General features: G+C 38.3%; 1 protein-coding gene across 6 annotated transcripts in view; it reads right to left on the bottom strand.

Moving 5' to 3' along the window:
- The window catches only part of adcy2a (adenylate cyclase 2a), a 35,190-nt gene extending 10,826 nt beyond the window's left edge, over positions 1-24,364 (bottom strand). For 3 of the 6 annotated variants that reach the window (XR_003783547.3, XM_055503489.1, XM_029129477.3), the window contains exons 1-18: positions 22,050-24,364; positions 21,148-21,806; positions 17,901-18,098; positions 12,232-12,396; positions 7,696-7,845; positions 5,622-5,770; positions 5,403-5,514; positions 4,921-5,048; positions 4,514-4,672; positions 3,864-3,996; positions 3,606-3,782; positions 3,468-3,511; positions 3,235-3,315; positions 3,059-3,128; positions 2,723-2,820; positions 2,535-2,619; positions 776-913; positions 87-206 (exon numbers count right to left, since the gene is read on the bottom strand). Coding sequence is in view for 5 of the 6 variants with exons in the window: in XM_055503489.1 (XP_055359464.1) it covers positions 87-206; positions 776-913; positions 2,535-2,619; positions 2,723-2,820; positions 3,059-3,128; positions 3,235-3,315; positions 3,468-3,511; positions 3,606-3,782; positions 3,864-3,996; positions 4,514-4,672; positions 4,921-5,048; positions 5,403-5,514; positions 5,622-5,770; positions 7,696-7,845; positions 12,232-12,396; positions 17,901-18,098; positions 21,148-21,806; positions 22,050-22,125 (2,742 nt within the window). In the remaining variant the exon portion in view is untranslated. The remainder of the gene's footprint in view (positions 1-86; positions 207-775; positions 914-2,534; positions 2,620-2,722; positions 2,821-3,058; positions 3,129-3,234; positions 3,316-3,467; positions 3,512-3,605; positions 3,783-3,863; positions 3,997-4,513; positions 4,673-4,920; positions 5,049-5,402; positions 5,515-5,621; positions 5,771-7,695; positions 7,846-12,231; positions 12,397-17,900; positions 18,099-21,147; positions 21,807-22,049) is intronic. The other 3 variants (XM_029129478.3, XM_029129480.3, XM_055503490.1) reach the window with 3 other exon arrangements.
- Between the last annotated feature and the right edge of the window lie 1,285 nt (positions 24,365-25,649).

The raw sequence follows: 25,649 nt of genomic DNA, 5'->3' as shown, positions 1-25,649 counted from the left end.
GACAGAATTTACTGACTTCTTTAAGTTATTAAAGAAATGTATTAATCAATATAATGAGAATCACATTAACACTCATCTTCACTCACAGGAAGGTAGAAATTGTTTTTGCCAGTGAAGGCAATGAGTTGCCCGGTAGGATAAAACATTGTTTCGTTGGATGAATTGTAAACAGGACCTGGAGGCCATACATTGTCTTCCAAAAAGAACTAGAGATAAAAAAGCACAAACTGGTCACCAGAAATTAGGTATTTGTCTGAAAAGACTTCCAGACAATAAAAATGCCACAGCCTTATACACTTGCCTTTTACACCATGCATTAGTAAATGCTTTTTACTTCTAAGAGAAATAATCTTTTCAGTAAAGAAAACAAACGTTCAGTAGTTTCCTTTAAAAACTAACTTGCAGGATAAGATGACGATTGGCTTGAGTAAAGTTAATTTGGTTCATCCACCCTGCACAACTCACTCACATCGCGGCCAAACAAGATTAGAATCTCTGAATCAATTTGTGTGAAGGCTAAACCAGAGATATACAGTACGGCCGAGCTTTAGTTATGTCTTTTTCTCAGCCAAGAAATGAAATAAATGAAAATGAAATAAATAAAAGGAATACTACTTATGTACATTACTGTAGTTGAATCAAATGGTTTTTTTTTTTATTAATTAGCATCAACCAATATGACAGTTTCATTTGAAAGGTGGGTTGTGCGTGCAGTTTATTTTTACTGAATCTCTAATTAGTGTCTCTTACTGTAGTATCTGCACATAAAGCTTACCATGTTGAAGACTGCCATTATAAGTATTAGAGCTGTGGTTGTCATGGTGAGAGTGATGCGAGGCCATGGCTTGTTGGCAATAATGACTGATGACCTCAGAAGCCACATCCAAGAAGTGGAGGCACTTTTACTGCAGTGCTGCAGGGATATGTACACAAAAACGCATAAATGTGAAGTACACAGGAGGACAAACAGGCAGAGATATTAAAGGTCATGAACACAATCAGTATCGGCTTCTTTCTCGTTGCGACTGCTCGAAGGGTCGCAACACTCGCTTGTAACACTCAAGCAGCCTTTTTCATTAAACATACTGCTTATCTTCATTACAGTATCTGAAATTATAATTCTCTTAGCACTAACTTCTGCCATGGCTTCTCTGTCTGTCTGTTTCCCCTACTGGCTTGGTTTCTACTTACTTTTGAATTTACTTTTTAATTTTAATTCATTTAATTTTGGAAATTCCAACGTGAATGTTGCAGGAATAATTTAATTGAGCCAAGTTTCAAGGACTTGTAGTAGTTGCGTTCTCACTTTAAAAAATGGAAACTGGAACTAAAAGTCCAGTTATCAAGGTACGATCCTGATCAGCCTCCCTGGGACAAACAGATCGTGGGCCTAAGAAACGTCTTATATATCTCAGGACTCAGGAGGAGAGATGTGAATTACATGCTAGTTGCAGATGAGTGGAATACCTCTTCATTCTTACTAGGCTACTAAATGGCAGGATCCCACCCAGCCTTTTAATGTTCGCAAACCATGCTAAATGGTCCAGAAGAAAACATATAAATGGAGGGATAAACGAGTGCCTATGCAGTACCAGTCATATTTAGGTATGATTGTAGCAGTGGTTTAGGAGAAATAGGGAACGAACTGTTGCTGCACATCAATCAATCATTACATAGTCACTCAATAAAATACAGAGATAATTATTGTACAGTGGGAAAGTCTATTTCCAAGTAAAAACATTCAAGACAACTTGAGGTTGAGGACACCCTATTCCTCTCAGACTGCTATGCTCAAAGAAATACAAAAAGAAGAAAAAAAACGTTACTGTACATCTCAGCCGGAAAAGATGATTCAATGATATCAAAAGCCCATATTATTTACTTGATCATCTCACAACAAAATCAGAGCATTAATGTGGCTAAGTGGATGTGACATCCGAGTAGCTGTGGGATGTACATTACAGACATTACAGTACAATAAGGTGAGGATGGGCCACGATGTACCAATTGCATTAATGGAAATGTAGAGCTGAAACAACTGCTTGCAACGTCAGTATTATAGGTACTATGGGCAAATTAGAGGCTTAATGGCATCATTTCACTAAAAAGACAAGAAATACTATGTAGGCCAATACCGAATACAAGCACATGATTTGATTCAACTGTGAACATCACAAATGATCAGCTACTATATGTGGGGAACAAATCCAAGACAAAGATGGCGGTGAGTGGATGAACAAGGAGCGCCTCTGTCATGTGCAGGGTCAGGATCAATTTTTGTCCCAAGGTCATAGTGGAGTGGTACTTCTGTTAATCTTAGGAGGTACCTCAGCCAACAACAAGGGCACTTAAAAGCTTTCCAAAGAGACCACTGAACCACTTATGTGGCCTTAGTATGAAATTAGGACAAATGTTAAGGACCAAAGTGCCCCATTAGAAAGTGGGTAATTAATGTCATTAATTCAACCGAATGTTTTAATATTAAAAGAGCACTAGCAAGAAATTGAATATTTGTAGTAAATGGATTTACTTACCAGGAAGTGCCCAATAAAACAAATAAAGAGGATCAGCGAAAGGATAAGAAAAGCCATTCCAAACGAGATTCCCAAGACAGTTGTCCTAAAAAATAAAACTAAACATTACTACATTATTTACTTATAAAAGAAGACATTACGGTAGCACTAATCCTAATACTGTAATATTGTATTTGAGCTAAACGTACTTTGGAAGGACCAGAATCTGCACAATGAAAATGCAGAAAAAGATCAAGCAAGCACAGGTGACGTAGTATTTGAAGGCCGGCAAAGTTGTTGCTCTGTACTAAAAGGATAAAAACAGAGGTCAAGTTTTAACAACAGGTTTTTAAAAACGGCTTCAATGTACTTCACAGTCCCTCAATTGCACACTCAGACACCACAAGTCTCTATGGGGAAAGCCAAGGATTGTCAAAAGAAAAAGCACTTGCCATATGTTATATAATTTAGTTTGAAACAACCAATTTTCTATCATCTAGCCATCTACCAAGGAGTGAATATTGTTCATCTCAACTGCCTCTTACCTCCTTCTCCAGGGATTTGTTGTGAAAGAATAACGATATTCTTTGTATGTCTTCAGACTTGAGCCACTGTCTGGAGGCATCAAGTTAAAGGGAAAAAAAGAGACAGAAAGAAACTAAAAATACAAAAGATCAGTTTATGCAAAGATGGTATCATTTAATTTAATGCTGCACTGTACTTTTGAGCGTTTATCCCGTCAAAGGTCCTTATCATCCTCTGATTGAGTTCTTCCTCAAATCGTTTCTTCTGAGACTTTGTCCTTTAATGGGTAACAACAAAAAATATCTTATCAGATAATATTTTCAAAAATATCTTATCTAATATGTCATCCTCCCCTGCGCAGTACAGAAACAGAGGTAATTCTGCTAAAGGCTTAGTGTGTTGTTGTGAGCGGTAGAAGTAGTAGCTTGCCTTTCTGATCTTCTCTGAAAATGATACTGTCCCAATGGCACATCCTAGATTCAGCATAAAATGGGAGAGAGATTACAAGTGACAGCTGAACATCTTCAAAAGCACAACATACAGCATGTGCACAAAAAAAAAACCTACTGCAGTGTTGATCTTCCCATTCTCATTAGTCATGCTGTCTCTGTGGTGCAGGTTGGCAAAGGGCTTGGCTGCACCCCACGACTCCAGGTAGCGAGTCATCCTGACCGAGGCCCTCATCTTTGCTCCATCCATAGTGTGTCTAGGACGATAATGATGCTGCGGGCTTCGATGTTCTACCTGGATGCAGGTTAAATTGCATAGATTTGATGATATTTTCCAATATTTCTTTCCATGAACATGACTAACGTGAGGTGGCACCTTTGGGTTGATGACGAGATAGGTGACGACTCTGTGTTCCTTGAGGTAGGGGTCCCTTTCTTGTCCATCTCCATCTTCTACTTTGTAGGCTCCTTTAAGGTGATCCAGTGTCACAGAGGTGATGTGAACTCTCCTGGAGTTTATGTAACACTTACGTAAATGGGAAGAAGTCTACAAGCTCTTTAAAAAAAGGTTACGTAGCTCAGTAAAATGTAAGTACAAACAGAATGCACTGATCTGCAAATCGTTTGAAATGTATATTTAGTTGAAACTTTATAGTGATTTTAAATTTCAAACAAGTAGTTTTAAAACAATCTGGGACAGGGTTGTGCTAGAACTACAAGTAAATAGGACTTTAAATAGTTTGATTCAGAAAGACAATGCTAAATAACATTATGCAGAATGGACAGTACAACATGGTAAAAACACCAGTTGCTAAACTGGCCTGTGACCCTGTTATGATGTAAAAAATGAGTAACAAACTATCTAAAGACAATAAAAAAAACAAGCACATTTTAAATTTAAAACATTCCATTCATATATTATTATTCTCTATTTTTGGTCAAACACAGGTCTTAAATGTTTTGCACATCACCACATACTGCTATTTCTATTTATGCACAGGTCTATCTCAGTGCAGCTTCACTCACCCCGGCACTCCTCCTGCCTCCATGTGATTAGCCAGCGTGACGTCATGTGACCAAACATCATACTGCCATTTCTGAAGTCCAATGACACCACACAGGACATTTCCTGAATGCACACCAACACGCATGTTGATATCAACCCCGGTAGCATCTCGCACTTTCCTGTTATGCACCAAAAAACAGTTACATTAATATGGTGCTATCAAAAATACAGAGCCCAAACCAGAGTCTTTAATGTTTAGCAACAACACAAACAAGAATCAGCATGAAGCTTTTTAGCATCGTTAGGTGTATTTGGTTACAGTATGATGAATAAGCCACGGCTGTAAACTTCCTTAATTTAGCTTTAATGACAGGGAAAAAGAGGGGATGTTGCTCTGCAGCAGCTCTGTTCTGTAGTTAACACTTACTTGATGGCCTCACACATGTCCAGACCCATTTTCACACAGTTCTTAGCATGATTTTGCAGAGACTCTGGTAGGCCGGACACACAATAGTAACAATCACCTAGAATCTTGATCCGCATGCACTCATTTTCCTGCATATAAAATGTGAAACACAATGGCATAAACATGAGGTCAGATAAAGGTCATACTGACAAACAGCTTTCTAATTGAATCACATAATAACCTTTTGATGAATTGATGAAAAGATTTTTACAATTAACCTAAAATCCTTGTCCTAGAATTACAGTTGTTTTTCTAAGTGCAACCATTATTAATATGCGGCAGCTAAGATGCAAATGTTTCATTATTTAGTGTGTAATCAGTTTTCTGTAACAGTTTTTATTTCTTTGAATACTGAAACTTTAGTCTTCAATAAAGAATTAGAATTATCAGTTTATGGAGCTGTGCTGCTCAGTGATGATGAGGTCCAGTAATGAAGTGTTTACCTTTGCAATTTGATCAAATTTCCCAAACAACTCATTGAGCGTGTGCACCAACTCTCCTGGTGAGCAGTCACTTGCTAGGCGTGTGAATCCCACTATGTCAGCATACAGTATACTAAAGACAGGGGAAGAAATATATGCATTTATTCATGTGTTATACTATACTACTGTACCATGCTTTTAGTCAAACGAGGTGTTAAGTTATAAATAAACGTTATATACCTGACATTAGTGTGCCTCTGGACATAGAGGTTGTGAAAGTTGTTCGTGTTCTCAATCTGACCAAAGTTTGGGCCCTTCAGCCTCTGGATAATCTCAGCTTTCATGACACGGGCAATGTGAGCTGGCAACAGCGATAGGAGAAGACGCTCCTGATGGCAGCAACAAAGACAGAGTAAAGGAATGATCAGCCAAGACAAATCCCACAAACTGTAAACATTAATAACAACTGAAAAATAATCTATGTTGTTGAAGCCTTTTTCCTCACTCTCTGGTAAAACTTGTGCTTAACTATCTTAATAGGAATTAGATCAAGTGGTTGTGGAGACCAGGTCATCACTCTCATGCTTGGACAAATAGCTCTTGCATAACCTAGAGGTGTGTTTGGGCTCGTTGCCCTGTTGGAAAACAAATGATGACCCCACTAAGAGCAAACCAAAGGCAGCCTAGACTGAAAACCACTCCAGGTTTCCATTTCATAATACCGATGAGAGACTCCCATGAGTGTGCCACGCTGTCGTCAGAGCATAATGGGGTCACAAAAAATGAGCATGTTTTGATATACAATTTTATTCTGAAGCATATCCTTTGGCAGGAGAAAACAGTAAAGGTTCGTCGTGAACTACATTTTTTCAGGTTGACTTCCTGTTACCAAAGTGATGTGTGTTCAAAAAAGATTTATGATGCTTATGGTTTAATTGTCAGCCACCTGTACACACTCACTGAGTACAACTACACTGGTTGTTCTATATTCTAAGTGGAAAAAAAAACTTCCTATGAGGCAGTCACCAACATTGCAAGCTGTCCACTGATCATATCCATGCACTGCTGCTGAGCCTTAGGGGGTTCTTCATGCTAGAACGGTCCATGTCACTACTAAAAAAGGTTACCAGCACTCTGGTTGATGATGTGTGCACAATAGTCCTCTTTAGATATGCATTGCTGAAAATGCATGCCCTCACTAGACTGGTGGGTATTTGGGATAAATGCTAAAAGCAACAGCTCATAGTGCGATTTCACTAAGAAGTGTGTGTCCCCACTGTCCCGACCATCTGGCACAGACAGCAGTGTTACTCCAGGGCTACCGTGGAACACTACGCCCGAGGCATTTTCAGAGTCGCTCTTGGCGCGTGCAACGGCACATGCTGGATTCACCATAGGGATAACCAGCCCCACCCCACGCCTGGGCTTTCACGTCAACAGCTGCGTATATCTCGGCTGTAACATACGTACATACTGTATCGCAAGGTCCCACAGCGGCATGTTTTGCTCAGCATCCCACTAATTTCTCGCATGATGCTGCACTGCTTTTCGGAAGCAGCACTAGATTTACTTGATTGTGCTTTTACATTATGCATCATTTTACACAGCATGGTGAGAAAGAGGTTTATACACAATAGATGTAAAGAGCATGAATGGCAATAGCATTTGCACACCATGAAGAAAACAACAAGCATTTTAAAGGAATCTTGAAAATGCAGTAACCAAGAAAAAGTATATATGAAAAAGTCCATACTGTGTAGCTGTATCAATACTAAACAGTGTTATCCAAAATTCTGCATAGGCCAAACACAAAATTATCAGTGAACCAGAAGGTCATTTAGTCTTCATTGCAAATATAGTCAAAAAGTGCTAAAGAGGTTTTACTTCAAAGAGTTTAACACTTGCAGAAGGCTCCAGGGACTAAACATAATTACAACAACCGAGGCCATTAACTATTACCACACTGTGTAAAACACTCTGACACAAACACTCTGGGGACTTCCTCCTTTCCTGGACCACAGAGATAAAGCACTGAGAGCTAATTGCATGGGGCGTTGATTAGATATAAAACCAGAGCTCAAAAATCTATTTTGAATAGTTTAGTTCTCAATTCAATATTTTTCCTTGTTGTTTACATTTATTTACTCAATCACCCCTCCATTTCTTTACACAGACCCATCATTAATGCAACTGTCTTTAATCCATTCCTCGGTTATTTTATCCCTGTTTCTGTAATCATCATTCAGCTTTTACTCAGTCACTGCCTGCATGAGTTGTACTTCTCACTGTTCATTAACACGTATTGATGATTTACCTGTTGTCTCTTCTCAAACTCCAGTTTAATAGGAGACTTGATGCAGTTGCAGGTGTCCTGATAAGTCTGTTTAAGTGCCAGCTCCATCAGATGCTTGTGGTACGCACCGGCCATGTTGCCACAGAGGAATATTATAATATTGGCCAGAATCTGTTCACAAACAAAAGACAGACGAAGAAAGTATTCAGTAAATACTCAGTAGTCAGTTTTTCGTGGGAAACAATTATTATAAAAATGCGTTAATGACCTCAGAACTAGTAGAACAGCAAGCAAATTAGAGGTGTGTGACACACAGACCACTTCTGCTTCAGTTGAGTAAAAATAGCACCATGTAATTGTGGCATCAGCTTCACTGTCAGACAACGGAAATACTGAAAAAGTGAAGATAAAAACTATATCCAGTGGCCAGTTATGTGGCCATACATATTTTCTAAGATATAGAAACCTCAGCCTAATTTCCAAAAAAAACAATACAAGTATTCCTGAAATCTGAAACCAACTACAGTGCCTATGAATAGGCCACACTATATTGAATTTAGTGGTGTTTGATACAGAACTGACAATATGTGTCTAAGGACATTTGAAGAGGATCGCTGTATGTGACGACCTGGTTTACTGCCCTTATTTAAATATTATGTTAACACTGGAAGTTCAAACATAAACCTTTCATCTACCAAACTAAAATTCTATTGCCATCTCTTGTGTTCATTTTAATTTCATTCACATTTCATGCATCCCTCACAGCAGCACTACACACAATCTCCATTAGGGAAAATATTATGATAGAACGTTGCCCAGTGATGATAAGTTAATGTAATAGGACTCAGGAGCCCCGTTAACCCTGAGCTGAATTTGTTTCTATATAAAGCAGACTAAATCAAATGGTTCTCTTCTACTGCATCTTTAAATAATAATAATATTTTCTCCTCCCTGTTCACACTCAATGCAGTCTCAGTTCGCCTTGTTTCATTCTAACCCACTTGTGTTGTTTCTATTACGGTGTGGCCATTGGCAGTTCTTCTCCTTTTATGATGAAAATGTATAAAAGATATTTCCAACGGCTTTACAGAATTCAGATGCCTTCATTTCTGTTCGTACACACACACACACACACACACACACACACACACACACACACACACACACACACACACACACACACACACACACACACACACACACACACACACACACACACACACACACACACACACACACACACAAAGTAAGACATTTAAAATATTTCATTGAAATGTTTACTTTTTCTTGGACAGTTCAAACTACCCAGTACCAACAGCCAATGAGAGAATAAGGTTCAGAGAGTTTCACATAATCTAATAATGTCTAGGTCTAAACAGTTTAATAACATCTTTTACACACCTCTGACACAGACAGGCACAATACTCTAATGACATTCCAGACAAGCGTTTGCGTGTGTGTGTCCTTTCAGTTAAGATTTATTTAATAAATTCTCCATAATAATTCATAATAAGATTGGGAGATGCAAACAGTACTATTAGTTCAGACACAAGGCTATTCTATATAATCAAATGAATGCATGGACAGTGCAAATGCACCCACAACCTGTCAGTCCTTTGTATCTGCCTAGCAAACATAAGGTCATATACGTGAGTGCAGACCACCTGCTGGGTTAATGTTCATCTATTCACCATCTCATGACTCGCTACTGAAACAGACATCTATCTTGCTGTCCACTGAATTTATTATGCCTTCCCCACACATTTTCAAACCCTGAAAGAGACCCACAACCTGAGATAATTATTTCAAAGTTCAATATAAATGAATGGCCATTTACAAGACTGACTTAGCTGGATTTTCAATGTGAAGTCTAACAAAACAGTCTGCACAGTGTTCAAAGCACAGCGTTCAGACAAGTATAATTTAATGACTAAAAGCTTTGACAAAAGATTGAGGTCCTTGGAAACTGCTTCCCAATAAAGTTGTCAGTAGCACATATAATGTACTTACTATTTTATTATCTCACTACTCGCTACTACAACTCTAAAGCATCATTTAACTAATAGACTTAAATGCTTTTAAACAAATAAAATGTACAACAGTTGCTGATACTGACAGTATGCAAGACTGTATCAGAGTGAGCTAAGTGATAATTTAGCACTCAATTACAGAGTGCATATCAAGGTTGGTTTTGGTGTGAGAGGGGCGAACACGGTGAGTGATTCAGAGTCAGTATTAATTTATAGTATATTTGTAATGCTAATTACAGCATCAAATTAAAATGCAGCCTGGGTAAAAGCTAAATATTCCAAAGTTCTACACTTAATTTGTTAGAAGAGTTATTGACCTGGAAATAAGAAAGCTTTGTTGAATAATGCATGTTTTAACTTGCACTGCGAAGTGGAGATGGCAGTCCAGTTGGTGGATACAATGCATGAATGTAGACACTGAAGGACTAATATACAAACCCCTGGAAGGCAGAAATTGTTTTTTAACCACAACTGTTGCGCAAGTTTGGATTTAAACAATATGGAATTGGATAAAATAACTGGTTAGGAATTACAACTACCTTGTCTACAGGACTAAAAATAAGAGAGAAATGAGACCAAACAGCCTGTTTTTTAGAGTTAATAATAAAAGCAAAGTCCAACTGCCGGCGTCAGTCTGCCCAAATGGATACTGGCACAATTCCATGCAAGACTACAATAGGTATGAGACTTATATCCTTACATGTTTTCATTACGATGTTTTTTCCCCAAAGCACAACTTTTAGGAACATAAAATGTGTGTACATGCTCAGCATTTGGCACAGTCTGTGTTTACTAGTGGGCACTTCAGTCCTTGCCAATGTCACATCTATCCCGGCATGCCACCATGACTGCTAGTTGTGCAGCAATCTGTCACCTTTAACAATGCTTTGGTAAATGTCTTACACACAGACTATGTTTAAGATCAAGAATGCCACCACTAGCTTTGTCTTTGTTTATGACAAAGAATTTTAATGTGTATTTGAAATATAAATAAAAAAACAAAACACATGTATACATCCCTTGAGATTATAAATATTTATTCGTTGTTATGCCAAAACGGTGGTAACAGGACATATAAACTCTCTTGAAACCAGGTTATTGTGATGGCAGACCTTTCTTATAAGAGACACCTGTATGGGACCATATGTGGCACTACAGTCTTTTATGTACAGAACTTTGCGTTTTTAGATGTGTAAGCTGCTCACACCATAGGCCCTACTGCATCCCCAATGCTATCACAGATGCAAGTTCTAAATTGTCTGTTAATAAGAAGATGAATGCTCCGTCTCCTCTTTAGTCTGCAGGACATGATGTCCATGATCTCCAAAGAAATTTTCAAATTTTGATAAATCTGACCAATAGACAGTTTTCCATTTTGCCTGAGATCATTTTAAATGAGCTTTGGTCCAGAGAACATAGCAGGCATTGAGTGTCTGGGTCACGTTCACATGTCTTCTTTGCTATAATTTTTCAAATGCTTTTTTCTACTTTTTAACTTTGAGATGTGTGGCTAATTGCTATGAAATGGTAAAATCTGAGTTTCAGCATTTGATACGTTTATTCTATTGTGAATAAAGCATGGCTCAGTGAGATTCACAAATCATATTGATTTGTTTTAAACACACAATACTTGCAGGATTATATGTATCAGGACAAAGGTTACAGCCTTTTCGTATGCTAGCAATGCCCTTTGTTATTTAGCTCTGAAATGCTAAATAGCATGCTGGTATTTAAAGATTATTAGTGATGTGTGGCTCACATGCTTGTTAAATCAATGTTTTCCTTTATACATGAGATGAGATGAGATGGAAGTGTACTGGCATTTGCTGATGCTTAGGATACTGCATGTTGAAATGAATACAAACATAAATTGCCAAAAATACCATTTTCCTGTTATTGTTCTCTTTTGTCTTTCTCAGCATATGCCTAATGCCCGAACATTTTGTGTAATACTACTGAAAGAAAGAGTGACCTTTTAATAAAGCATAAAAAACACATTAGAATTTCTATCACTCACCTGTAATGCTTAAATTAGTTTTAAAGGTCATATTTGTTTGGCAAAATAGAGATCATAAAAAATTCCCAGGCATGCTTGTTTTGTGAACACGACAGGGAAACAACTCAATTTTTATTCCATCTGTTTATAAAAATGAATGCATTAACATAATAAAACTGCAGTTATTTAGCATGGATCATGTACTGTAGGGTGTGTGTAGAGTATTAAACTGCACTGTGTGTATTTGCTAACTTAAATACAATGAGAAGCCTGAATGTATTAAAATTGGAGGTATGTACCCTACAGTATATAGGAAAGTAAGACAAGGGTTTGATTTCTCAGGATAGAAACAAAATAGGTCTAAAGTCTTTTTTCTTTTTTTCTTATCTTGAAAATCCTTAAGAATCTTTTGTATTTTAGGTACATGATAAAAATATGGATGTAAAAACTGAAACAAAGAAAAGAATTGCCTATTTCTTGGTTCACATCATTATAGTCATTATATAGGCCACACTTACACCTTCACCTTACCTGCCATACTACTGTTGGCTCCATACGGTCGGCTGAGGTGGACAAGCAGACACTCAACACAATGGTGTGGGAAGCAGAGGTCACAACACTGGCAATGATGGCGTCTCGCATGGAGAACGGCAGCATGGTGTAAACCACAAACACAATGAACAAGAAGAACGACACCTGTGGAGACAGAAAGAAACTGTAAATACATCTGCAAAGAATGCGTAGGAGCAGGAGCAATTGAATAATGGAAAATAAAAAATAGGTTAAAGTAAAACATTAGTAATTCAGCTCTATGGGAAAATAAAGAACATGAGCTGGGACATCTGAGGTCACAAACCTGTATTAAAAGAGAATTACATCACATCACTAAAATAAATAAATACAGTAGCGTAAGGTATCCTGTACTTTGGTGAGGTCACATGAACGCAACTGTCTAAAGACACACACACTCTTCTTTCATAAGCATTCAGCTGCAGGGTTAAAGAACGCATCTGCTGCAGTGCCTGGATATAAAGGGTCCAGTGTTCTCACAGGCTGCAGCCAGGTGCCAGTTAACCTTTCTTGGGTTATTTGCAAGACCAGTGGGAAAGCAGGCTTCACATACAGAAGGCACTGAGATGGGAAGCAGAAATGAAAGAAAGAGAAGAAAGAGGAGAGGAACTGAAAATGAAAAAAAACAGCAGCTTCATGCTCAGGTTTAGAAATCACTTCAAATAAAATATGCAGTAAATCATAACACTGCGATTTTAATTTTCATTTATACCCGTAAATAAAAGGTAAGACCAAATTAAACATAAATCTCAATATCTCACATATAAAGGGTGTCATCTAAAGTTGCGGACCGCCTCTTGCTTCGACAAGATTAAGACATATTTACTACTTGCTGGTAGTAAACATCTGTGACAGTGTGATCAGCAGGGGAGAGAATTGGGAAGCAAACAACAGGCTCCAAATCTTTTCAAAACTCCTTTTAGCTGAAATAGACTGATATATTAAACGGAGATTCAAGATTGTATCTTTCCAACAACATTACAGTATCAAAAACCTTCAATATTGCCGGTTGATATTTTAAATTGTTGTGTTGTGTTTTTTTCATCCTTATAATACAACATTTCAAGTATGTAACAGAAAATGTTGACAAATGCACCTAGCATTTTTATATTGCATTACTGATAAACATTGACTTAAATATAATTCAGGCTTATGTTCTCTGCATATACAGTGCAACTATTACATAAACATCTTATTTGCATGCGTCCTGTCAAAGAAAGCTTTGTGTCAAGCAAGGCTAAAAGCGTTAAGCTCACAGAGTGCCAGCGTCTGAGGGAGCTACCAGTTATAACTGAGGCCCTATGGAGGTTAGTCAATATAGTGCTGGACAGAGAGAGGTCAACGGGTGTCTGAACACATACTATGAACCAGACCTTGTACAGAGAGCCTGTGACTCATGCTTAGTGCTAAAATGGAAAATGTAACCCCGGCATTTAGCTAGAGATATATCAGCACATGAAACATAAACATTTATCATCTTGTATTAGTATATCGTTTAACTCAGCATGAGTAAGTTCAAAGTCTGCTCCGTGCAGCATACATACCCTACACAATCACCTAAAAACCTTTAAAGTGTTTTGGTGTGTTTCAAACTTCATGCATAAAACAACAAGTAGCCCATGAACTGCTGTATAATTACCACCACCCCCAACACCCCCCAACTTAACCTCAGTAAGAGGAAGAATCCTTTAAACAATCTGTGGAGCTTATCTTTATAGATGTGCAGTCTGGATTTGGGCTTTCTCTATTTAAGCTGTTTATCTGACTGCTCCTCATAATAATCCCTTCTGCGTGACAGAAAACATTATTTTGGCTATCCAAAAGGAAAGGAAGAAAAGGGTGTGCTCTGATATCTAGTTTGTTTCAGTCCAACCAACTTGATGCTGCACTACTTCGTGCACCTCCTAAAAGTGTACCTGCAGGCCTTTTTACTGTCAGCATATCCACAGACTGGTCCAGTGACCATGCCAATTTATGAGAGTAAAACACAGTAAAACAAATACTGTAGAGGTAAGTATTACTGTAAATCAAAACCAGTTACAGTACAACAGCTAAAAAAAAACGGTTTACAGGACCAACACCAAATATCTTCTCTGTAGATCAAGTATTATTTATTCAATATGTCGACAAAAGCCTTACTTTCTAATACAGCAGATAGCTACTGCTGCCAAATATCATTTACCCCAGCAACCTAATTTGCTGCTAACTGTATCATGAAACTGCAGATCAGAATAGAGGCTTCAGGTGAATGACTCCTGCTGAGCTATGCTGCATACATGCTATCTGATGTAGTAATAAAACAGCGGGGGGCTTCCTTCTTAGTGGTTGACATAGGAGACATGGCTTTTTGTGGTCCATCATGGTACAGTCCCCTTTAGTTGGCCCCATTAATCAATTCCATCATCATGACACTAAGCAGGGTTCATAAAACAAATTACAGAAGTGCAGTCTCAGGTTACATCAGGCTTTTAGTCTACAGTCTGTGGCAGAGATTAGTTTCTAGTTTCCAGTGAGAAGGGATGTATATGACCAAGCATTGTGTGTGTGTCAGTCTGCTATTCACCATAAAAAGACAAGCTCTCATCATTTGTTGCTATATTACCTGCTGGGTTTAAGCTGCGTAAGGTTAGGCACCATACCTCCTTTTAGTCTCCCTTGTCACCGCCTTGATTTACGGCTAATCCATCAGTGGTTCCTGCCTTGTTTTATAACCTTTCACCAGGTCCTTCCTAAAACTGTTTTGAGTGTACTGAAGGTACTTAATACAAAAAACAACTCTATATCCTAGTGGGTCCATAGGAAATCACTTTTAGCCTTTTTCACACCATGACACATTAGCTCATTTTTGTCTGTTATATTATATATATTTTCATTATCAAGAATGAAAACCCTGCAGAATGGCTAGACTTTTTTTCTGTCATCTCAGCCCAGTAGCATTAGTGCCAAGCCACAGTACTATATGTCACAGAAGATTCTGTGGACGTCTGCAAAACAGGCCATGAAGCCGATTCAAGGGAATTTTAAATGAGTAACATTAAATCCCAAACTTAAAACATCTGGTGACATCATGGTTGGACATGATGGTTTTATCATTATTATTATTATTATTATTATTGACCCTCACATTGTAAAGCTTACAACAACCAACCCCAATATTCTGCACCATAATGATGATATGAAACAATCACTGGGCTTCCTGAGTAAAGTAAAACCTTGGCTATTGATTTTGAAAGGTGAATCAACGTTGATGGGGCAACGTTGATTCAACAAATGACATTATTTCAACAATATTTTAAAATTGAAGGTCAGTTAAAGGTCAGTTGTGTGCCTGATGGGTAGCGTAAACTGATCTACATGGAACTTCATAATGTTCACCTTTTTTATTCTATTTCAAGTATTGTGAAATGTTAATTCTCTGCTTTTCACAATAACAGATTATTGCATTTGGGCTTTTCATTTTAATAGACAAGTTTGTATTTTTTTCCAAAACTAGCTTCTGTTTCATTACTGCATTACATTGTTTCTCACAATGGTCTATTTCTTTCAGGATGCAACATTTCAGCAAAATGACATCAAGTCAGACAGGGCAGAGCCAGTAATTTGATTGTCTGGGGTGACATGGCTGCTAACCAGCTAGATGGCAAGCCTTCACCTCATCCAAAGAACACTGCAGGGCAACGTATTAGTGACGATGCTGTCCACAGGCCAGCATTAACTTTACCAAATGTTAATGCTATCACATGGCCACACTCCATGAAGCTGGACAGGAAAAGCAACGTGTTATCACTGCTTGTTGGTCAGTCTACTCATTCAGGCCTATTGATCAGCTTAGTCACCTGTTTAGACAAAGAAAACATAATAAAAATATCTCTGATGAGGCCTGAAAATAAATCAAGACCATCCAGGCCACTAGATGTTACTGTTACTAGCTGGACTAGAAATCTAGGTAAACTATTCTTTGTTGAAAGATCAGCCTATTGATTGACAGGCAATGCAATTGTATTAAAATATTGCATTATGTAAAGTAAATACACAAAGAGAAATAAAAGGTGACTTTGGAAAAATATTTTGAAATAGAAATAGTTTGAACAACATTTTAAAGGAGTGAAAATGCTTTAATAAAAATGAATGTCAAATTTAATTGATTCATTCCACAATGTCATTGCCATGTTACCTATGTGTCTATTACTTATGCATTTTACAAAGGCACTATTTATTTAGGACTTCCATAGATCCAGACTATAATTTGAATTGTTAAATTGTTGAGAGTAACTATAGATACTATGAAAAAAAGTATATATATATATCTGATTGGATATTGGAATGACACAACAAGGGGTATCAGAGGGTATATTAAATGTTAAGTTCAATCTATCATCAGAAACCAGCATCTGAAAAACAGACACAGCAATATGACAGTAACAGGACAAAAGTCATAACCCTAACAAGATTGGGGCTACGTACGTTCGGGCTATGTACGTTGTACCTGTCAGGCAGATTGGTGGGCCTGCTTCTAACTATTGCTTCATTACCCCATTCTCAATGCTACCTCATTAAAGTATTTCATTAACAGACTTTTACTTTACCTCCCTCCTACAAAAATATTTTACAGCAACATCCACTTATTGACAGTGGAACCAGGGTGATTACAGATTTAAATGGGTTTGTTAAAAATACATAGGTGGGGAAGTTTGCTAATGCGTCATTTCCACCTTGAATAATCTCTAATATGGCAGATGCTAAAAACAGAGCGCTGCTCTAGTCAACAAATACATCTTTTCAAAAAAAGCATTAACATGGAAAATATGCACCCCTTCTATTTTAACCAGAAAACAGTAACTGTATAATGGCTTGACATTTTCAGAAAGCAGAATAAAGGAATGAATGTAGTAATGTGTGAATGAGTGCATCCTTAGCTAGTAGTGTCATAGACAAGACCATATCTGCCTTTCATCTGCCTTTGCAAAGACTGTTGTGCTGAGTGGTAAAACATGGATCCAGTCACAGGTTGTGTGCCATCTGCAGCAGGTTACCTTGGAGAATTCTCCCCCAACATAATGCTGCAATAACCATGCGGCAATGTGTTTAGCCAGGTGATAATCAGTACCTTATTTTTGCCAGACCCACTTCTTTTTTTGTCCAATCACATGAGCAAGTCTTTGTCTTTGGCTGTAAATATATTTTACTAAAGACTGGTTTCCATGTAGCCCAACAGATTGCTAGCCTACTAACTTCTGTTTATTAGCATAGGTAAAAGAAATGATGATGTGATGTCATTAAATCCAGATTTATAATTACAAGAGATGAAGCAAAAGCTTAAAAGGATTATTCTGCATCACAAGCCAAAGCTGATATAAGTCAATGAGGCCATTAAAAAGCCAAATCATGTTTTATATTTTTCTGACATTCTGACAGGAGAAAATTCTCGGTACATGCATTTTTGCTTATCTGGTTATAATTACAGACACGGAGATGGTGGGAATAGACTTTAAAGAACACAAATCAAAGCATCTTTGAACATGATGTTAGAAGAACATCTCAAAAACCACTTAACACTAGGGGAAAGTTACCAAGTTCTTCACATACTAAATCTTAAATGTATTTACTGTTAAATGAAATATATGTCCTACCTGATCCCATGGACAGATGATCCCGCCAGAAAACATAAAAAGGTAACCCATGGCAACTAAGCAACCCCAGATGACCAGGGAGAAAACACGTAGAAGCTTCTTGAAGATGGACTCAATGCAGACAAGTACAAACACAGCCAGGAAGATAGCCAGCGCTGTGGGCACAGTGATTACAAAGGCCACATGGTCCTCAATGTTCTGAAAAGGGACAGTATAACAATATTATAATAACAGCATGGGAGACAGTGAGACAGAAAATGTAAGACAGGCAGTGATACGTAATTTATGAAAGAAGAAATAATTGCAGAGAAAATGTGCTAGTCTGAAAGTCAGTACAGTGTTGTGGCTAGAGCTTCAACTCAGGATGAAAAACAGATAAAAAGACAGTATTAAAAACTGTAAGATTTCATGTAAATCTTCACTTGAGAATTAATATTTTGAGTACTCACATTACTAAGATACCTCATCAAAGACCTTATGAAAGGCTACATGCATTTAAACATTTTAATTTACTAGACACTAATATTCTGACCATCAGTCATAACACATTCATCTTTAAAACAATCAATGTTACATCTAAACTCTAAATTTCGGGATCTAAAAACAGGAAAGACTTTTGTGAAAGACTGAAGTGCTCTAAAGGATTCTCCCCCCTTTTCAAAATTGACCACACCCCTACAGTAAGCATGTGATGATCTAACGATTAGCTGGACCTGTGCATTAACTAACTGAACCCTCATCCACAAATTACTGGTACTTCTTCCAAACACAAAATGTAAACACTCGGACCAGTTCTTCACTATGAATAATACTAAGAAATGAGTGCACTTACACAACCCAGCTTTCCAACATAAAAAGGTGCAGGAGCATAATGCTCTGGGGCTGTTTGCCACTTAAAGCAAAGCTTTGCTCAGGCACATGACATCCTGAAAAGAGGTCAATATGATGACAACTTGAAGAATAATTCAAAGTAGGAAATCTGATGCCAGACTAGTCTTAAGCCACCGCTAGGTCTTTCAGCAAGACAATGACCTGCAAGATAGGTTGAACCTGGTCCAAAGGTCCGAGAGGTCCTGAAATGGTCAGAACCCAACTAAAACACAATTTATTCAAGAAATAAGAGATTGTGACCTAGAATGCTCATGGATTGAATGGATTGAATAATTATTATTGCGCTAATAATTATGGCCTTGTCATTTCTGCCTTGTTTCAGTACATTAGTAAAATATCTAGGTGGAACCAAACTAATACAAAAGTAATACATCCAGAAAACAATGTTGTAATGCATAGTATAGAGTTAAGCTAATTCTATTAAAAATAATAGATTCTCTTTTTAAATTATACTTGTAGGCAAATAAAACTTACAATGACTTTATTTTGGCTGAACATACAGTTGGTGGAGCATTTTTACATAACTCTAAAACCAAAATGTAATGTAAAAAGACATACTACAAAATGAGGAAAAACATAAAAATCCACTAGTGTTAACCAGCAGCAAAGCTGAAGCCACATCCATAATGCATTTGCTGCTGCCTTTCTGAAATACACCAATCCAAGATCTAAAAGTTGTGATAAAAATTTCAGGAGTTTTTTCCAAGGTAGCTGTAGGAGGATAACATAGTGAAAGGAGTTGTTTGTGCTGCCTGTATTCGCCCAGCTTCATCCCATTAATGCATGTCTATAGGAGTAATGGGGGACAGGAAAGTGTCAGGACATGGACATGTAGACAGATGTGCCACATCCTCGCTGCCACATTTGAATGAGGAGGTGAGGAGTTTGATAAAATACTCCGACAATCAATCAAATCTAACACTAAATATGCAACACTGTGTAAAATACAGCTATATATTTATGTAGTATATGAAATGGTCATGCATGCTGTAAATTCAAAGTCTGTTATTAACTGCACCTATCAGAAGTGATGTAACCATCTGCTTTCTGTCAGTCTATGTCACACTTCTTTCTGCATTTCTCCCCTCTTCTTAGTCCTCCACCCACCCCCACATTCCCTCTGCATCTTTCACTAGCACACAGTCAATTCACTGGGACAGGGGAGGATGTGTGTGGCTGCAGAGAGCCAGAGAGAGTTTGACTTGCCCAGAGCACAGCTCTGAAACAGCCCAGGATTTAGGTCAACCAGCTAGTCAGATGAAGGGATGATATATGGGATAAAAATAAAATAGAAACATGAGGAGAGGGATGAAACGGACATGAGAACAGAGAAAGATAAAGGGTAAAGGGAGGAAAACACACAAAACAAGGGAGCAGTCTATTGGGCACAGAGATCAGCGCACAGAGCAAAAACAAGGTGATGATGCAGAACAAACACAGAAGAGGAAAAGACATGTGAAGATGCTTTAAGCCCACCACAATGTGCAATGTTATTCTTTCACCACAGCATTGACACAAACATGGGCATCTATACGTAATTAAATATTTAAATTAAAAATTAAATTAAATCCATGGGTGCACAAGTCAGCATCAGCAAAGGTGAAGAAGTCAAAAGAAGAAATAATGACAGCTAATAAACCTTTGTGTCTCTCATGTGCAAGACCCATTTAAAAAAGGTGCTCATGTTAATATGGTCTTTCCAAAAGCCTATCTAAATGTGATTCTTGGCATTAATGTTAGAGGGACCTTATTTCATCAGTTAAATCCTGTCTAGAAAAAGATACACACAAACTGTGCATTGCCATCACTTATTGTATTGAAGAGATTTAGGAGACAAAAAAAACCTGTCAAAATAATAAGACACAGAACGCAATTTCCCTACTGTAGTTCAGTCATCCTTGAGCTCAGACAATAACTAACTCCCTTATTCCCCCCCCTCACTTTTATCTCACCCTTCTCTTCACATTAGTGCTGCCATGAGGACCTCATGCTGTGAGAACGTGCATGTGCGTGCATACAGATGTTGCACACGAGCCAGTCTATGTGTGCACATTTGTAGACATGTGTGAGACAAAGGGGGAGACTCATGCACGAGCTCCCTTCTGTGTGTGAATGTGCATCAATGCACAACTGTAAGCCCTTGACTGGCATGTCGCTCGGTGTGACCCATTTTAATGCATGTTTATGGAATAAGTGATTCTCTGCAGAATAGGTGCACTCACTTAGATGCCTGCATGTCCCCTCCCCAAACTGTTTACTTTGCCTGCACTTGATTTGAATCGCTCCTGTGTGTGTGTGTGTGTGTGTGTGTGTGTGTGTGTGTGTGTGTGTGTGTCATTGTGAATGAGCAGCTTACCAGTCCTGAAGCAAAGAACACAGTCAGCAGAGCCAGACAGGCTCCCATCACAATGAGCAGCAGAAACACAATCAGGGGATGCTGCTGGCTCATGCAATAATAGGATTCATACAGCCAGTCTGGGGACCTGTTCCTCCTCTCCTGACCTCCTCCTCCTTTATCCCGTTCACCAGACCCCCCTGTCCGGTCCAGGAAATACTGTTTCCTTCTTATTGCCTCTTGCCACATAGATCTTGGAGCCATGAAGGAGGACGAGAAGCGGGAAAAAACAGAGGTGGTGGTTACTGCTGAGGTATTAGTAGTTTCTACCACCGACAAAGAGCATGTGCCCTGTTCCGCTTTCCTGCTGTTGTTAGTCCTGTTGGGGACCCCGGTGAGAGAGCCCCTAATCTCTGGTGTATCCTGTAGCTCTGCCGCCACCTCCTCTCCTAAGTCCTTTAGGCGGAGACAACTAAAAGCTGACGGTGAGTCTGAGTCAGAGGCAGCGTGCGCTGGCCGGAGAGGTGGCAAGAACGCACCGAGGGTAGAGCGCAGCATCCTCTTCTTGCTCCTCCTGCCAACATGTTGAAGTGGGAAATGAAGGGGAGTGCAGAGACTGTGCTCTTTAGAGTGAGAGAGAAAAGTGGGAGGGAAGTGAGGGAAAGGGGAGGGAGAGAAGGCTAAGGGGGAGGGGAGAGAAAAAAAAGATAGAGTACTGAGGAGAAGTTAGCAGGTGAGAGAAAATAACTGCTCCGTTTTTAAAACTCAATATGTAAGATTCTAATGATTTGATACAGATGTCCATATAAGTCATATTGTACAGTTTGTATGTCCTTACAGTATGTGTCTGGTATTGAAACCCCAGAATAGCTGTCCACATATCTAACCTTCAACAGCAAAGGTGAGTTTTTAACTTGACTTACACCTCGTTCTCCAAATCTCTATCATCCGACACACAAAGACACCAAAAGCTAAAACAAGATGTAAAAAGAAGGACATGAAGAAAGTTAGATGCAATTCATTACGTACTTCACCTAAAACCTACCAATTCACACGCAGTCATACAATGCGTGCAGACTGTATGAGACTATACGGTTTTTATTGTATCACGGGAATCACATCAAAGGAAATGAAAGGTTATATTAGGTATGTTCCTGAAGTCCCCGCCTCACAGCTGCACTGCCAACATAGGTCAGTATCATTTATTTTTTTCAGTCATCGTTCCCTGCTGCTCTCTCCTGATACAGTCAGACAACAATTTGCAGAAATGTCAACAGTTACTCTTATGCATTAATTGTAAAAATGTGACAGCACAAAAAATAAGAAAATCTGAGTATTTCCTCAACTAACGTCAGAAGGAAATGAATATAAGGTTAAATAAGGTTGAAATTATAACAATAACCAATTAAATATATATACAAGTTAGTCTGAAATAGTAAACAGAGATGGGTTGGTTTGAGTGGAACAGCTTTTATAAAGATAAATAATTTTTCAAATCACCTCAACACTAATTACCTCATTTGACTCCTGAGTTCAAATAGTCAAACTATAAATTATTATTCAGAAAAAATATTGAAAGGTTTGTCATGTGTGAGTGTTCATTCTGGGCCAGTGCATTATTTTGCAACTATTATCAGCATAATTAAGTGTGAGGACAGTCATTTACAAGTCGTATTGCCTTTAAGAATTTAAAAAAGTAGCACTGAGAAAAGTTACTTCTCTCTAACACAACTATACAACTTCAAGGATAAGTGGTGAATGTTAAATTACTTTAATGCTTAACTAATACACAGCTACAGTTCATCAATATCTAAATACTTTAGGCTCACAATTTGTATTATAATACTATTGGATTTGATGAGCCAACCTTCAAATATAAGCCATAATTGTACGTGCCCTAGAAGTCTGAAATAAAAACATGCTAGGAATAACCTTATTAAACAATATGAAAGTGTATTTGTATATAATAATAAATCATTTTGACTTTGACTTTTTTCCAATTCTGCTCTAAGGTGACAAGAGAATTGTTTAAAATAGACTGAGGGAAACAGACAATGAGATAAAGGTAAACAAATTAGTGCACACGGGAGGTAGTGGAGCAGCTGGCAAATATTGACCATTTCAGGGTTAAGTGGAGGGCAAGAAAACCCACAGAGAGTGAATGTGTTTATGTGCACCACCTAGACCCAACATATGCACACTTGTTTGTGGGTCCTACGATAGGCAGGACCCACAAACAGGTAACCTGGCAAAAACGTACAATCCCACAAGATGAGCACCATCACCAGCCGTCCAGCACGGAGGGTGCTGGCATGTTATGCTGCCATGGTGACACGTGTTAAAGCAACAACGAACACAGTCAATTGTAGTAAATATACTGTATGTGTTTTATCAATGACAACCACACCTAAACTCCAAAACATGTTCCCTCAGTCCTGAGATAAATCTGCCCACGTGATCTCTGATTTGCTGAGGTACTTCTATTACGTTACTTGTGGTTTTAGAGGAATATTTCGTAGAATTATGTACTCTTGACTCCCATTTTCTCGCAGCTACTGTATAGTTTCTTGTTAATTATAGATGCTTAATATAGAGCATGCACAAGCAAGATGTACCACTAGGTACTACATGATAGGCAACAACTAGAACTGGACCACAACGTCCATATAAAGATCAAATATGGCTTAGCGAAAGTAGACATGTGTGAAACGTTTAGCTGTGCTTTTTAACTATCTACAGAGCTAAGACATGGCACACGTTGGCTAAATACAGAGACAAGCTGAAAGAAACACAAATACGAAACAATAGCGCGATTCTCCAAAACGACCGCTGCAAATTTCAAACGAATAACTGACAAACTTTGCGCTAACCAGGTGTCGCCAAGCAAGCTAATACTGACAAACGTGAGTATAAATAATTTCTCCTCATCAGAAAATGTTGTCACATTGGGCAACTACGTGATAAAAGCGTCTATTCTACATTTGGGCCGTACGTTGAGAGCCTACCTGCACCTGCGGCCAGGCCGACTGTGCGAGGCCTTTACCCGCGGCCTCTCTCTCGCAGGTGGACTCGAGCTAGCGTGAGCTGGTCTGTAAGGTTCTCCCCTTGCTAACAGTGGGCGGGATGAGCATTTAAAAATGCCTTTAAAAGCGCGTAAAGCTTGACTTTTATCACAACATATCCATTAACATTATCAATGACTAATTTGCTTGCTAATTTCCACTAGCGTACAGTCTGCGCATGCGCTTTGCAAACGGCACTTCTAGGCTGACCTTCGAACTATGAAAAGTTTTTTCTTTTAAGTTTTTTTTTATTTTATTTTTAATTTACGTACTAAAAGCTACTTTTATGTTATCGATAATGCCACGTATTTATATTAAAGGTTTTTGTAACCTAACGGTTTTTGGGACATTATAGTCTGGTGTGGACTACATGTCTATCACACAGTGTGTGGAAGAACTGTAAGGACACAAAAATGCCTCTAACGTCCAAATAATGAGTTGTTTGTTATGGGAATATTTGCATTTAAAGCAGGAGGATCAATAAATGATGTTTCACATTAGAGGCGGAGAGTTTTTTCCTGCTGGCATAATTTTCACACTGCTTCTCTTTGAAAATGACTTCAATTATTCACACTTTCTCCACGGCATCAGATGGAGGAAAAAAAAGCTCCCTCTTCACAGTTCACACTTTACAGAGCGTAACATATTCTGCTTCAACCTTTTATTTTCCAATTTACCCATAAAAACTAATAAAGGACTTGATTTTCCAAATTATTCTGGCTTTTGATCATCCCAGCCCGTAAGATATTAAATTTTGTGATTGTTATATTGACAATAAATACCATAAGGGTAAATATAAATGTTTAATGTGTGAAATCTGAAATAAACGATGAATAAAATTCATGTGATTGTCATCTGCACCCTTTAAAATGAAGGTGAGATGACAGGCTGTAAACCCGCTTCACTGTGTGCATGTGTTTTCTGAAAATGAGAGCAGCTGTGAATGTGAGACGCCTCTTTCTCTTTCACCCCCACCATCTTATTTTGACTGCAATACGTGTCTCAAAGAGGATGCTCCAGTTAAACTAATATTTTGAACCTCCTCTTTCTCCTTCCTCTCGTATCCATTTTCCCACCTTGCTGCCAGTGTCTCACAATTTCATCACTCCCCATGCCTCTCTCTTTTTCTAATTTTCACTTATGTAACCCCCCTTTGGTCATAGGCTGCCAGGAAATGCAAGTACATCCACCTTGTTGCCTGAAACTGGGAACCATGAAGAGAAACCACTCCAGGGGTGTTGTAGGCTTATTACTCTGGGTTGATCCTTTTCCCTATTTCCTCTAAAACCAGGATGGTGTATTTATATTATATTATATATTATCTAATATCACACTTTTGCATTCATCATCAATGGATGTCTGAATATTCAGTAAATGTGGTAATAATTCTTTGATTACTGCATGTATTGAATGTCCCTTTTTTTAAGGAGCTCTATGTCATTTTCTGCGAAAACCTTTCTC

This window comes from Betta splendens, chromosome 16 (assembly GCF_900634795.4).
Source record: "Betta splendens chromosome 16, fBetSpl5.4, whole genome shotgun sequence".
In the NCBI taxonomy this organism is placed as follows: domain Eukaryota; kingdom Metazoa; phylum Chordata; class Actinopteri; order Anabantiformes; family Osphronemidae; genus Betta; species Betta splendens.
Note: the sequence above shows the minus strand (reverse complement) of the source record. Positions and strands in the feature narration are given on the sequence as shown.